The 16,589-nt window shown below is 36.0% G+C and overlaps 1 protein-coding gene across 3 annotated transcripts in view; it reads left to right on the top strand.

Moving 5' to 3' along the window:
* Positions 1 to 11,603, top strand: part of tp73 (tumor protein p73) — a 32,969-nt gene extending 21,366 nt beyond the window's left edge. Inside the window, exons 5-14 of one of the 3 annotated variants that reach the window (XM_053503411.1) lie at positions 1,916 to 2,102; positions 2,215 to 2,330; positions 3,806 to 3,915; positions 4,047 to 4,189; positions 4,742 to 4,830; positions 4,926 to 5,050; positions 5,394 to 5,545; positions 6,568 to 6,700; positions 10,441 to 10,534; positions 11,183 to 11,603. In XM_053503411.1, the coding sequence (XP_053359386.1) occupies positions 1,916 to 2,102; positions 2,215 to 2,330; positions 3,806 to 3,915; positions 4,047 to 4,189; positions 4,742 to 4,830; positions 4,926 to 5,050; positions 5,394 to 5,545; positions 6,568 to 6,700; positions 10,441 to 10,534; positions 11,183 to 11,509 (1,476 nt within the window). In that variant the 3' untranslated portion in view covers positions 11,510 to 11,603. Of the gene's footprint in view, positions 1 to 1,915; positions 2,103 to 2,214; positions 2,331 to 3,805; positions 3,916 to 4,046; positions 4,190 to 4,741; positions 4,831 to 4,925; positions 5,051 to 5,393; positions 5,546 to 6,567; positions 6,701 to 10,394; positions 10,535 to 11,182 lie in introns of all 3 variants that reach the window. The other 2 variants (XM_053503413.1, XM_053503412.1) reach the window with 2 other exon arrangements.
* Positions 11,604 to 16,589: the final 4,986 nt, after the last annotated feature.

The raw sequence follows: 16,589 nt of genomic DNA on the forward strand, positions 1-16,589 counted from the left end.
TCTCGTTTTTTTTTTTTCCTGTGGACCTTTTTCCTGTTAATGTTCATGAGATGCTGTGAACACTTCGTGCTCACAGCGTGGTGCTTGCTTATGTATGTCAGGGATGCTGAGGCATCTTATCTGTTAATGTGTAAACTCTCTGAAAAAGAGGACTTTGGAGTTCCACTTGGAATGGTGTATGACAGAAAAAAACACACTCTTTGGCAGGAGTCCAGATGTGGACTGAGCACTTGAACCATTATGAGTTCTGTAGCAGACCTAAATATAAATCTCGTAAATTATTATCTGAATGCAGTTCAACAAAGTAGAGACTAACTACAGGACTTTCTCCCTGCATCAGAAAAAAAAAAAAACTTGTCACTCCTTAATGCTAGTGAAAGTGATAACACCAACAGAAAACCAATATTCCTTATATACAGTACAGGCATATAGTGGCACGGTGAGGAAGTGGTTAGCACTGTCGCCTTGCACCTCCAGGGTCCGGGTTTGATTCCCGGCCAGGCTCGATACCCGTCTCTGTGTGTATGGAGTTTGCATGTTCTCCCCGTGCTTGGTGGGTTTTCTCCAGGTACTCTGGTTTCCTCCCACTGTCCAAAGATATGCAGATTAGGCTAATTAACGTTCCCAAATTGCCCATAGTGTGTGAATGAGTGTGTGTGTATGCCCTGCGATGGATTGGCACCCTGTCCAGGGTGTACCCTGCCTCGTGCCCTAAGTCTCCTGGGATAGGCTCCAGGCCCCGCGACCCTGAATACAGGATAAAGCGGTATAGACGATAAATGAGTGAGTGATACAGACATAAACTATTAGTTATCCATCTATGTGCAGTCTTTCTACATCTGTAACTGGCAGTGTGTATTCTTAACGAGTGAAACATCAATTCCCCCTCAGACAATTGGAATTGATGTGAATAAAAGAGGATGTGTTACGACTGGACGTGTTGAGACTTCTCTTACTGTTCACAGCTGCACAGGGTGATTTATGCTTCTCAGTGTGTGTGTGTGTGTGTGTGTGTGTGTGTGTGTGCGTGCGTATGTGTGTGTGCCATGGCTAAGACTTAAACACTTTCAGCCAGTTTCATGCAGGTTACACACAATCAGATAATTGCTCATGGTCAATTAAGCAACTGAAGCAAACGTAATCTGTAAAGCTATGCGCGTTAAACAAAACCGTAACATCTGTATGTACAGTACTTCTTCAGAATAAGTATTTTGACACAAGTTGAAAGCACTTCCATCTGCTGGGATATAAAAAAATTATACAGCATTACATACTGTAGAGACTGATGATGACCGTTGAATAAATGTATACACTGCAGTCTATTCAGAGGTCATGAGAATTAGACCAAGTGATGCAGACAGTGATTTACAGTATGAGAAAAGTGTGTTCAGGCAACTGTACTCAAGCGTGAATGTAAAAGGCTGGTTTTTAGTATTTATTAATACTTGATTATAAAAAATGATTTACAATTGCCTGGTAAAACTCTTATTTGGGATGTTATGTAACAACAACAACAACAACAACAACAACATTTAATCTAGTTCATCTTTTTTACATATTTATCATCCTGCCACACTGAATCTGAATCTTTTCCATATTTAAGTCCACACGAAGCAGCTTTGCTCTAAGAAGGATAGATTTTTATTTTCTCTGATGAATATTTGGGATGTCTTTATAGTGTTAGACAGGCTCTGACATGTGGTGTGTGTATAATTGTGTGTGTGTGTGTGTTAGATTTAAGTCAGGATCATCGGCAAGGCCTGAAAGTGATGCTTGAATTCAGTGTAGGTCTGTAGGTCTTATTCAGAAAGCACTTAAAAAAAAAAACTGCTGCATTTTTCAACATCAATTACAGCGCACAAATTTCAAAACAAATGGTATAACTGTAAAATTATTATCATTAATTTTTTTGCAGTATTCTCCATTGCTGAAGAAGCTGTACTGCCAGATTGCTAAGACCTGCCCGATTCAGGTGAAGCTTGCCTCGACTCCTCCGCACGGTAGCGTGGTACGAGCCATGCCTATCTACAAGAAAGCTGAGCATGTGACCGAGGTGGTAAAGCGCTGCCCGAACCATGAGCTTGGACGTGACTTTAACGAGAGTAATTACACAACTTTTTACCCGCTATAACCTTTAAAACCTTAATAATAAGTACTGTATATTGTAATTGCTGTATTAGTACCAATTGCATTCTTTCTTTCTTTCAACTGCAGGTCAATCGGCTCCAGCTAGCCATTTAATAAGAGTAGAGGGCAATAACTTAAGTCAGTATGTGGATGACCCAGTAACAGGCAGACAGAGTGTGCTCGTACCGTATGAAGCCCCACAGGTCTGTTTAAACTACTTTTACTTCATACATACAGTATGTATACTTTCAGTAATCGAACACAGGTTAATTCCACAATCATACTACAAGTGCAATACTTATTAACATTAAATGATTAAATGTGTTATATAAGGGTTTCTAATAATGTTTTGTAAGTCTGCAGCGATTATATTAAAGTACATGATTCTTTTACGTGGTTTGGCAAACTTGATCTGACGAGACAAACCCAGTAATTACATACTCTCAGTCCGTCTGTAACACCAGTAGTAATTCAGACTAATCATGAGATCCACTTTAGGCCCGAGGCTTCATCCATAAAATTCTTTTAGGCGCAGAATTTAATCTATTTAGTAATTTAGTAGGAGTCATGCATTGTTATTGCAACCAAAGCTGTTAATTTTACCAAATGGTTTTAATATGGAAAGTATAAATACTATTAGTGTTCAAGCCAAACCATGATGAAAGGTGTTAAACCAATTTATTTACAGAAGACCTGCCACAGTAAAACATATGAATGGTGCAAATGGTTTACGGTAGAGCGTACTGTACGTCTAAGAATGATTATTCTGGCTGAGGTGGTTAATTAATTAATTAATTGATAAGTAAAATAAATAAATAAATAAATAAATAAATAAATGCAGCTCTACATGACCATGTAACTTTACCCTGATAAATTGGGTAGGACAACTTGCAGTGACAATGGAGACTCCTTCTATAAATGTGCAATAAGCATTTCCTTGCACAAAACATCACCATAAAAACAATTACACTTTTTCCTTTATTATACATATACTATATACAATAGCAAAGTGTGTAACATGCATGTTTATGTGAATAAGTCTTTAATATAGAAACAATAACATATTAGTACAACTGCATTCATATAAGTCTGTAATTTGAAGTATGGTCATGAAAAATCAGACCTGATGTTATAAGAAATTATTGATCGAACATTTTGTTTAAATACAACTTATCAGCCAAATTCACACAGTGAGTTGAACAGTGCTTTCAGTGATACAGTATATCTTCTCCATCAATAGCTATTAATTCCTGCCTGAATAAGTCTGAACATGTTGAAGTTACCAACCCCTTTAAAAGCCTGAAACGAAAGGCCATATAAGGCTATCTGATAGCTCACAGTAGGTGGATATGATAAGAAGAATTGAGATTTATAAATACAACTTTCACAGAATTGTTTATGGAAATATATGAATGGTAGATTGCTTTTTCACACAAATGATCACACATATGATCACCTTTAAAATCAGAACAGAGGGACATTTATAGTATGTACTCATGCTGTTTTGTGCTTCTGCTGCCCCCTAGTGGCAGAAAGTAAATCTTGACTTTCTTTCAAACAAATATTGCATTATGTAGTTTTTCAATACTACTTACAACTCTACTGAAGGTAATAAAGATATATTAAAGAGAATAATCTTACTTACTCTCTTTTTCACTCTTTCATTTTTTTCTCTTAGGTGGGGACAGAATTCACAACAATTTTGTACAATTTTATGTGTAACAGTAGCTGTGTTGGTGGAATGAACCGCAGACCTATTCTCATCATTATTACTCTGGAGACGAGAGAGTTAGTGATTTATTGATTCATTTATTTAATCCACAATCTGTTTCTTGTTGTCTAAGATAAAGTGAAAAAAACAACATTCTTTAAAAACCTGATCTTAGTAAGGTTTATCATATGATTTTCTGTCCTTGCAGTGGTCAGGTCCTGGGTCGGCGCTCTTTCGAAGGCCGGATATGTGCATGTCCGGGTCGAGACCGCAAAGCAGATGAGGATCATTTCAGAGAACAGCAGGCTCTAAATGAGAGTGTGGCCAAAAACGGCAATGCTAATAAGCGCAGTGAGTCTTGCACTCTTTAATCAAACTGCATTTTAGCCTTGATTATAAATGAATATAATAATTTATTTCATGGCACTGTTGAATTCTTAATTCTGATCAGCCAACTCATAACTATGCGTCGATATAAGAGGAATAAAACACTTAGACTTGGTGTTATTGGAAAATAAATAAATAAGACAATATAAAAAAAACAATTGTATATAACACCTTTTGGGTTTTGTCTAGTTTAATTATTTCCATTCATAATTTTTTTCTTTGGATTTGTCCCCTTTGTCCGGCTAATTCATTTGAGACGCAAGATCTGGCACAAGTTTTTCCCTGGATGGCATTCATGTCTCAGTGGTAGGGTTGTATGGGGTGTAGGGTATTGTCCAAAGACCCGACAGTGGTAACCCGGTGGTGACAGAATTCATTGCCTGTAATTACAACAGTGAAATTTGACTGGACCTAATTATATTCACAGAATCAAGAATGTAAATCTTACCATGTAATGTCTCAAACCAAAAAACAACTCTTGTTACTTTAGCTGAACACCTATATTTCCTTGCACAGATTTCAGACAGACACCTCCCAACATTTCCGGTCCTCCAATCAACATTAAGAAGAGAAGACACGGAGAAGAGGAGATGTACTACATCCCAGTGAGTAGACACATACACGTTTTTTGTGGAATAGATTACCTGGGTGTGTAGAGATGTTGGTAAGATGGTTTTGGTGGTTTGGGGGTGTTGTGCAGGTACGAGGCAGGGAGAACTTTGACATCCTGATGAAGATCAAGGACAGTTTAGAGTTAGTGGAGCTGGTGCCCCAACAGTTAGTCGACTCCTACAGGCAACAGCAACAGCAGCTACTACACAGACAGTGAGTACCACAAACACACACATTTAATCTGTTTCTCTGCATTTTTTAATGCACTTTGTTTCTGGTAATAGCAGAAATGTTTTTTTTTTTCCTTTTGGCTGGTTAAGGTGAATATAATTCAATAAGGTGATAATTAAATATTGTAAATATAATTCACAGTACGGGGATAAATGGAACTTGTTTTATCTTACAATTTCCTAAGGATAACAAATAGACTTAAAATTAGATTCAATTCAACTTTATTGCCATTGTGCAGAGTACAGTATGTACAAAAGGGCATCATAGTGAGGTACAAAATACACACATTATGAATGAGTACCCCTACACATCTATTTCTTTGTAGCGGTCATGTGACCTCTCCATCACCCTATGGAACACAGATGAGCAATATGAACAAGGTCCACGGCAACATCAGCAAACTTCCTTCAGTCAACCAGATAGTGGCGCATCAGGGTCATCAGAACGCAGGACCATCTGGCAGCATGGTGCACATGGGTAAGAGGCATGAGGGCATTTAAGCAGCTCTTATTAAAAGAGGATTTCTGATGCGCTGTGAGTAAAAGTTAAAAGCAATAGTCCAGAAATGTACTCAGAGGTGTTCAAGTCAATCCGGGACTTTGTGTGGAAATTTCTCATGACTGAGGCAATAACACTGATTGACGTTTTACAGAAGACTTTAAGCACGGTACAGAGAAGAATGTCCTAGCTGCAGTAAAACATTTGAATGGTGCAAACATTTTAAAGAAGGCCGTGCACTTGTGAATGGCCGAGATTGCTTGTATTTGACTGCAGCAGCTGATTCTTGAAAGTTGATGAATAACTTGTCACTAGCTTGTGGAAGCTACAGGAACTTGGCTGGCAATTAATTCTTGCCCCAAGCAATTTTCACATGCTTGGGCGATTAAAGGAGTTCCTGAAAGTGCCAGCATTTCCGACGTGAAGCAGGTCCGATCATGGTTCTAGACTGAGGAAACCTTTCAGTTATAAGTGCAGGAGAAGTGCATTAGTGTAGGAAATTAAGGTGTTTTTTACTCTTATAACATGTTCTGTTATTTTGCACAATTAAAAGTCCCAGCTTGATTTGGACACCATTCGTAATACTTGTAACTGCAAGCTTAATTTACTTTAAATTTTTAGACGAGGAGATTTTATAGCATATTTATCTTCCAGCCACATTGATTTAAGAGAGTTTATGGAGCAACAGTATGTGTGTGGACAAGGTAATCAAAGCGGTGGCTTTTAATTAATTGTTCGTACTGTACCAACGTTGGTAATAAGTATAAAGGTGCACTGAGAGGAATAAACAAAAAGCAATTCGTAATTCCTTCCTCCTATTTGGCCTACAGATTAAACTATGTTTAATATACTGTAAACTGTGTGTGTTTGTGAATTAAAATGTCAGAAGCACCACTTTTACCCTCTGAGTAAGATCCTTAACCCTTAAACTTCCCAGCACATCTCTCAGTTTGGATTTGTCGACTACCTTGTTATATTAACTACATGCATGTCTCCTGTAGGTGCGAACATGCTGGGCGGCCACCACATGCAGTCGAACGGCGACGTGAATGGAGCACACTCAGCCCAGACGATGGTGTCAGCATCTCACTGCACCCCGCCTCCACCCTACAACCCCGACCCCAGCCTCATCAGGTACTTCACGCTGCAGTAGCACGGCTTTCCCTCGCTTTCTCACACGCACACACACGCTCACACACACCTGACTGCAAATCTACAGAAATGACTGCATGTCTAGAGAATCTGCCCTGCTGTAAATGTCACACAAAAAGACTTAAACCTTCTGTCTTATGGGCCAAAATATGCCTTTTGCATTCATGGTTTGAAAAGCATTGTAATGTCTTTTCCATGTCTTTATGATGTCGTTTTTACAAGACTTGATATTACAGGGGATTCCATGATTGGGGTGCCATTTATGTTAAGTATAAATCAGAATTTTGCTTTGCTTATAAGTGCATCTCGAAAAATTTGAATATTGTAAAAAAAAAAGGTAATTTTCTTTCTAATTTAATTAAAAAAAAAAAATAAAACATATATTTTAAAGTTATTACATGAAGTGAAATATTTCAATCCTTTTTAGTTTTTAATTTTAATGACTCATGAAAGTCTTGTATTTAAAAATATTTCTTAAGAATATTATTTCTTAGGATCGATTCCAAAAAGCAATACAGAAATATACAATGCAGAAATTCTGAAAGTTATGTTTATTTTTACACTCAATACTTGGTTGGTACTCCTTTAGCATGAATTACTGCATCAATGCAGCATGACATAAGGGCAATCAGCTTGTGTCACTGCCGAGGCGTTACTGAAGACCAGGTTGCTTTAATAGAAGCCTTCAGCTTATCTGTATGGTTGGGTCAGTCGTTTCTCATCTTCCTCTTGAGACTTCCCCTATAGATTTTCTATGGAGTTTATATCAGGTGAGCTGGCTGGCCAATCAAGCTCTGTAATGTCATGGTGAGCAAACAAGTTAGTTGTAGTTGCTGCACTATAGGTAGGAACATGTCAGCAGATGGAATCATAAAATGGTCTAAAATCTCCTGGTGGATGGCTACACCAGCAGATAGCATGGCACACCAAATCATCACTAATTGTGGACACTTCACACTGAACTTTAAGCACATTGCATTATGAACTCCGTTCTTCTTTCCGAACCTTGAATTCCCAACGAAATGCAAAGTTTATTTTCCTTTAAAAAGAGGACTTTGGACCACTAAGCAACAGTCCAGGTCTTTGTCTCCTGGTCCCAGGTAAGATGCTTCTAACATTGTCTCTGGTTCAGGAGTGGCTTGATAGGAGAAATGCAACAGTTGTAGCCCATTTCCTTCAGACGACTCCAGCCTCACCCCACTCATTATGAAGCTCTCCAAATACTTGAATCGGCTTATGGCTGTGGTCATCCCTATTGCTTGTGCACCTTTTCCTACCAAATATTTTTCTTTCAGTCAACTTTCCATGAATATGCTTTAATACAGCACCGCCTGTGGCTTACCCTTCTCGTGGAGGCTGTCACTCAGACAACCGTCAAGTCAGCAGTCTTCCCTATGCATGTCCTGAACTAGACATCAAAATTAAACCCCAAAAATCTTACCATGTTTTACCCTTAACGTACTGAATCTCGAATACTGCAGATGAGAAGTGAACTTTGTAAATTAAATCATAAAATGACCCAACTGACCCATAAACTTACCCATTTAAAATTATAGAATAAGAGCCAATTATAAATTAAATGATAAAATTAAACATTGAATTGGTGCTAAGGATGCAGCAATTTATCGTCTGTACATCGGAAGATATTCATCTTGTTAACTGTCATTGGCTTATCAGCAAAGAAGTTCGCATTCACTGATGGCAGTGGCGTGGCTTTCTAATGCAGTGTAGTGCAGGGAGTGAAGTAGAGATGGAAACCTGTACTTATCAATCGCCCAAGGATAGCCTAGGTTGCACAGGGATTTCCACACTGTACCTTTATTCTGACAAAATATTATCCAGTATTTATGACAGTATCCATGGAGGTTAAATAGAACAACCCTATAGCACTCTTGCTCTCTTGTACACACATTCTACTCTAGTTTATGTAACAACAGAGGGCTTCCACCATGTGGTGTTATTTGGTATAACCGCCTTACTAAGCTTTTGATTGTTATAACGTGTACACAAGAACGTTTTCCTTATGAAATACACAAGAGCTGTAACAAAACCAAAAAAGAAAAAAAAAATTATTGTTTGGCCATTGGCTAAATTACAATTTTAAGCAACTATATTAGTAAAGTTCTAGAATTTCACAATTATTGTGTCCTTATAACCACATGCTTAACCACAAAACAAACTAAAAAAACAACAACAAAGTTTAACTCTTACTTAATTAAGAAAAAACGTTCTCTTAAAGACTAAAAAAGAGATTGTCGCCTAGGATGGGTTAAAACACTGAAGTGTTAATTGCTTGTTTTCTTAGTTTACAATGGCTAAATGCCACCCCAATTGTGGAATCACCTTTTTTTTTGGAGAATTGTGCCACAGCATGTATGGCTGTAGTGTGTTAAGTAGAATGGAAACCTGGTTTCTGCTGACTCAACCCCTTCTGTTTACTCATCTGTAAATAGAGTTAAATTTTTCTGCTGGTCAGAAAAATAATTGTTTATCTAAAAAAAAAATCACTTGCTTTGGCTTTTTGGCTTTTGAAATATTTAATGGAATAAATTTTGTTTTTAAAATTGAGTCGTTATATCTTTGTCCATACAGTTAGATAATTATACAGAATAACATTTTTTACTTGTTTCTATGCATAATATTGGATGTAATGTGTGATCTCATTTACATATAAATCAATCCACTACAATATTGTATTACATTCAGCTGGAGTTCACACTTTTGTACACATTACTCAATTTCTGTTTAGAAACCATTCATCACACAGATTACACCTAAGAAAATACAGAACTATATGTTTTCTATTATTAAAAAACATATTTTTATGAAATATGTTTTGTTTTTATGTCAATGCACTGTTCTGCAATACAGTTGCCACTTCATTATTCTAAGTTTCCATTCTTTGACATTTTGTATTTTTTATTTACCACTTTAAAGGTAGAGTCCCCAAAACAAGAACTTTCTTTTTGTCTTTTTGCTTCTTCTTCTTCTTTTGTTTTCTTTTTTCATTTTGCCCCTTCCATGTCATCCAATAAACTAAGTGATTTGGGCATATACAATAAAGTTGCATGCAAATTTCTATAATTAATAAATTCCAAAAAAACAATTTATAAGACAGATTGTAACTGTTGAAAAACATAATAATGTGAGATGTGAAGCAGTTGTGGAATCTACCTTTAAAAAAAAACGTCACTATATTTATGTCCCATTCCTGTTTTTTTTTTTTTTTTTTTACGATATCAATACAAATGAATGTTTTTCATTGTATGTAGTATTTCCACCTTTTTGTATTTATAATAAAAGTCTGAATGCTTTTCAAAAAAAAAGTTGTTATGCATTATTAATGCAGCTGGATCTGTTTTTGTTTAAAGAGTTATTTATAATGATATATATTTCCCATCTTCAAAAGTATTTAGAAACAAAAAAAATGTAGGTTATATATTATTACTATTTCCTACATTTTAGCTTATTTGCAGTTCATGTGTATTATTAGCGCTAACTCATTCCAGGGAGTAATCATATTTTTCCATTTAGAATTAGACTAAGACACAAAATTAGTTTAGTGATATTTAATGCATTGCATATTAAGCAATAAAGGTTTTTACAGCCAGTGTAGATTAAACTATTGTTTCAGTCTGGATAAAATGTTGTCCATGCACGAATCTGTAATTCCCAGGGTGCAGCCCCTTGGTCTTAGTGGGATTCCTTTTTTCTCTGAACAGCTTCTTAACCAGCCTGGGCTGCCAAAACTGCATCGACTACTTCACATCACAGGGCCTCCAGAGTGTGTACCACCTGCAGACCCTCTCCATGGAGGTAAACAAAACGAGAACCATCTGTAAGGGCTCGATTCTGCTGGCTTACGCTAGTTGAGAATGGCATTCATTGTACTCTGGAAATTAAAAGTTTTTTTTTTTTATGGACTGATTTTAGCTGATATAAAAAGACAATATATAGAAAAGTGCAAGAAATCGGAAACGAGGCTTGGTTTCGTAATTAATGTAACTGTTCTATGGAAATAAGGTAACAAACCATATAAAAGATAGTAGGTGCAAGCTAAAGCTCATCTTGTTTTGTCCTATTTCTTCCCTCTATAATAAATGAACTACTTTCATTTATTATGGGTTATATCTTATTTTATGACTGACACTGACCCTTATTTGTGTTTTGCTATCAAAACTTCAGCAACTTTATATGTTGTGATACATATAAAGTACTGTGCAATGTGTAAATGTCTTTTATTTATTTATTTATTTATTTATTTATTTTTACATATTTTCTCACCAACTCCTATAGGTTTTGGATTAAAGTGAATTGTAACTAAAATGCACGATGGGTCAATAGCTCTTATTCAGATTACAGGTGCTAACAATTACTCAGAGAACACACACAAAAAAAGAGTTTTTGTGCTAAAATTTGTATTTAAAGCTAAGGTAAAGCTAACTTCTGTATTTTCCCCCTCAGGATCTTGGAGCTCTTAAGATCCCAGAGCAGTTCCGTTTGGCTATCTGGAGAGGCCTTCAGGACATGAAGCAGGGCCATGATTATGGCCAGCAGCTTATTCGCTCTAGCAGTAATATGGCCACTATGGCCATCGGGCCTGGAGGGGAACTGCAGCGGCAGCGTGTAATGGAGGCTGTGCACTTTCGTGTACGCCACACCATCACCATTCCAAACCGCGGCACCACAGCTGGAACGGACGAGTGGCCAGACTTCGGCTTCGACATGCCTGACTGCAAGACCCGTAGGCACTCTATTAAGGAAGAGTTTGCAGAGAACAGCATGCGCTGAGATCTCTCACTGAGGCATTTACATGACGATGACATTGCCATTTTTGCTGCTTTACTTTTTTCCCTGATCAAGCTTCATTTAAAAAAAAAAAAAAAAAAAAAAAATTAATGAACAGTTCTATCTTCAGTTTCATTGTAAAGTTTTATTTTTAAACATTTTTCTTTTTTCTCAATTTTATAGCATGTAAATACAGGAAAGCCTCCCAAACTTTTTTTTTTAAATAGACAACTAACATTTGTATAAATTATATCAACTACAACACAGTGCTGAGTATATACAGTAATAACCCACAACAAAAAAAATGTTTGAACCATATTATAACACCAACAGAATTCCATGTAATTGTCTAAGACTGTAGAGACCCTATACAAAATCGTAAACACTTAAACGACAGTAATAGTTTTTTTTTATGTTATATTTTGAATGTTTTTGAATGTGTAGTAAAAATAACGCTCATAGTCATCCTTTAGAGTAGAGAGAAATTTAAAGGGCTTGTTGTAAGATATATTTGACGATAACGACAATGATTTAACCGTGTCATATTGTACCTTTAATTTTATGAGCATCTGAAAAGCGATCAGTCAGTAAAATGAGGTGACTGCCGGAAATGTGTGATTCAGTCGACTTGTATGACAAGACGAGTTTATAAATGAAATCAGACCCGTCTGGCGTTCTGCTCATGTGAACCCTAGTATTAGTGAGTGTTATTTTGTTTACTTGGCATAAAGTGTATATTGCAAGACACAGGAGCATTAATGGATTAGATTTTGATATGTGTTTAAAGCATTAGCAAAAAAAAAGAAAGAAAAAAAGGCCCTGTGTTGTGTGGTGTTAGCCTTGCAGGACAAGGTTTTTTTTTTATTTTTTTTTTTTTTTAAATCATGCCACACTGGTTGTCCACTTGTTTTTAATGAGAATGATTTATATTGACTATACTATTGAAACAATTTTAGCAATATTTGTGTAATTACACGTTACACGTTTGTGTGATTACAACACAGGTATTTATACTGTATGTGTCCTGAGAAATGACATGGTTTGTGCTTTTTGTTATTACACTGTTACAAACTGGAGTATCATAATGTTGAAGAATTTTCTTTCAAAAAAAAAAAATGGAGCAGATTCGGTCCTTCTTAACTGTATGGTTTTAACAAATATTTTTTTAGGAGTTTTGGATAATTAAATACTCGCACTGCCACTGCAGTGTTACATCTTTTAACAGCACCTTGTTTGTAAATGTATAGTATTAAGTAGATCTTGTGATATTGGATTGTGCGACTTTTTTCCCCCCTATTGTTTCCCCTTGGTGTATGTACAGGCACACGGATTCAAATCGCACGGATCATTTTCCCCTTAAAGAATGGCATAGAATATAAAAGGAAAGACTGAAAGAGAACCTTCCCAAGGGTCTGTTAATATTACTCAACACCTGAACAGTTTGCGGCACTCAGTCCTTTTTGTAATTCATGTAAAAACCACGTAAGAAAGCACTTTATTGCTTTTGTACATTGTAAACACTATAATTTTTGGCTTGATTGTGATCAGTATTATGTCAGGTTATTCATAAGAGAGTTTATGAATGTTTTAAAGTTGACATGTCTTTTTTTTAAAGACTATTTTTGTTCATTTCTACATTCATGTAACATGATGTTTATGTTTGACTTGTGTAAGGTTATTATTATTATTATTATTATTATTATTATTATTAAAGTGTGTAATATAGAAATTATATCAGTTGTCATTAATATCCCAAATCAGGTTGTTACAAGAAATCTTTCTTTTTCTTTTTAATTCCATAAAAAAACATTAAACTTGTGGTTTTTGGTTGATTTACGAAGATTTTTGTGAGACATGATCTTCTACATAGTGAAATAAAAAATACATTGTTTTCGTTAAAAAACAGAGCTAGTTTTCACCAAATTAGTGATATACATTATGTGATAAGGTATTGTGATGCTGGTCTCTAATGTGGAGCATCAGAAAAAAAAATTATGGAAAAAAATATATCAGAAATGTGTCAGTACGCAGCTCTGGTTACTACAGCAGTCTGGTTATTACCAATTTGATAGAAAAACATGTTTTTTTTTATGGTAGCATAGGAATCCTGGCGTCAAAATAGGGCTTGGGGTTTTAGGTTTGGTTTAACAAACTCGCACTGGCCATATCTTAACAACACAGGGAAACATGGAAGGTAACATTTGAACCAAGCAACTGAAAGGCCAGGGTTATCACCAGAAAAGTAGCGCCTGCTATTTGAAAGATGTCAAATGACGCTTCATAAACATTCCCTGCGGCTTACATTTGTGGGTTAGCTACAGTGCCATGCCATTAGAAAAGAAAGAGGTAACCTAGATGGTCCTAGGAGAGCATGTGTGTACAGGTTTGGAGTATAGTGGAATATGCTTTACTTTCTAGGATAACATCCCCGGCACCCTGGATAACCTGAAGCAACTGATATCCTAGAGTCTTCACAAGAGAGAACGTTTATGCACAGCTGACAAGTAGCAGATCATATTAGTATCCCCTAGACTTTAAAGAATTGTCGAACCACTAGGGGGAGTGCCTCAAGAATGTAGCCTGATTTGTTAATTACAATGATCAGGGCCCATCAACTTAATAAACACTTTTGGAGGTCTGTCTTCTGATATTGTTGAATGTAAGTTTTTTTTTTTTTTTTTTGCAAGCTTTTAAAATTTAGTCACATTGCTAAAATAAAAAAAGACTGCTGCCCAACTACATAGCTGGACAGGATGGCAACTGTTATAATCGAGCACTTTTTGTAATCAACATTTTTTGGGGGAGCATTATGGCAAAAAAAGGGTCTGGAAAATTTACAGTAAAAAAAAAAAAGGAAATTCAAGTGCCAATCCAATATGAAGTGCCAAGAAATTTAAACCGGGCTTTGAACACACAATCTTATCTTAGATAATTCACACATTTAACCACTAAACCACATTTTACTCAATCAGTTTGCATGCAAGTTAATTTAGCAATAGACGTGGTTAAATCAGTGCAAGCTAGCTGAGTTAGTCATGATCGTTCACTGATTAGATATTTGAGTTATAGACTAGACCATCATACATTTAAATAGCCGTATCCCTCAGCAAGACCCTTACCCTTCAATTCAGGTGAATCCTGATTGATTTTTTTTCTTTTTATTTATTTTAAAGAATCAGTCAAATAACCAAATGTTCGGGATTCTGTATTATTTTATGCTATTACAGGACTTTTTTTTTTTTTTTTTTTTTACAGTGTATCAATACTATGCACTTGTAATAAAGGATTCAATCCACTTGAATGATTTATACATTATACATTATACAGTAATATAATATGGGGTAATATGGTAACAGCAAGGATTCATTCCGGGAAACTTACAAACACATAATGAGGAATGCTGGATCTGTAAGGACAAGTCTTGTAATGGATAAGGGCTGTGGAAGTGACTTTGTCTCACTTAGATACTAAGGATGTTCATTTTTTATCTGTCGTATTAATAAATAGATTCTGACATGGAACCGATTCACAACATCTCACCAACGCTCTGAACTTGATCACACACGACTGCTGCGTGACTGATGATCTTATAAAAATTATTAATACATTTCAAGCAGGCACTGTGCAGCTAAGTTCATAAATTATCTTGGAAAATATAGACTGGTTGTGGACATAATTCTTTATGTACAAGACAGTGCAAAAGTCTGTGCACCTTTTTTGTACAAACTTTATTATACATATTATATTTATGATTTCATTATTAAGTCAATACAAAAAAAATCGGATCCAAAACATTAGTATTAAAGTTGGAATTTTTTTACAGGAAAATTTGCAAGCAGATAAACAAACAAACAAACAAAAAAAGCAAAGCTTCTGGGTTTTGCATGTATGAAAAAATAAGTAGGTGTGACAAAGTTCTGAGAAGGACTGTGGCTGGTTCTGAAGGATGTTCAGTAAAACTGCACAAACATTATTTTAAGCAAAGTGTCATCACACCAATTATTGACATGTTTAATTAATTGCTGTTTACTGCTTTGTATAATTTTAATTGAATGTATAAACTTTTTTTTATTCCTCCCACAGTCCAAAGACATGCAGATTAGTAAATTGGCATTCCCATATTGCCTGTAGTGTGTGAATGATGTCCTACCACAGTTGTACAAAAGGGAATAAATAGAATGGTCACCATTGGCCTTCACGGTCCCTAGCTGGACTACAGAGGATCCTGAATGTATACATGCGTGTTTAAGTGTGTGAAAGCAATGTGATTGACTCTTTGGAAATGTTACCCTGTGGACCTTGTGTACATGTGGGTTTGCTCTGGTTTCCTCCTATCTGGTGGGAATATACTGACATAGAGAGATGTTACAGTTCACACAGACAGTAACCTAAGCTTAAGCAAACCAGGGACCCTGGAGCTCTGAGCCATCCACGCTACCTACCCCAAACTTTAATATGTAGTTAAAATCCTCAATTTGTGATTGTTTTCTGACTCAGGTGCTCAGAGTGATATCACAGATAACTATGTGGAATTTTGGCGGGCGGCCTACATAGACTTTTGTGTCTACTAGTGATGGGTCGTTCATGAACGATTCGTTCTTTTTAAACGAATCTTTAACGTGACTCAGAAGATCGCGTAGTCTCGGAGAGTGATTTGTTCATTTTCTACTGGACGTATATGAGCAAAGCATCGCAAATCCTCCGTAGGTTTTGTACATGAAACAGAATTGAGCGATTCTTTCTTAATGACTCTTCTACTCCAAGTCGTACGTTCTTTTGTCACGTGACTCCCATAGACACTATGTAGCTCATTTTGTTTATCATAATATATCGTTAGCTGCATTGTCTTTTTTTATTAATAATGCAACATCAACATAATCCTAAATGTACATATATACATTCAAAAAAGAGATGTAAAAAAGATTGCACATATTCTACAAAAAAAACTATTTAGAAATTTCAGCTTTATATCTCTTGAGAAATTGGTTGAAAACGATCCAAACTTCCCATCACTAGTGTCTACAGTACATAAACTGACACAAACTGTACACTGATCACGTACTAAACACAGTAATGCAACTAG

This window comes from Clarias gariepinus, chromosome 9 (assembly GCF_024256425.1).
Source record: "Clarias gariepinus isolate MV-2021 ecotype Netherlands chromosome 9, CGAR_prim_01v2, whole genome shotgun sequence".
In the NCBI taxonomy this organism is placed as follows: domain Eukaryota; kingdom Metazoa; phylum Chordata; class Actinopteri; order Siluriformes; family Clariidae; genus Clarias; species Clarias gariepinus.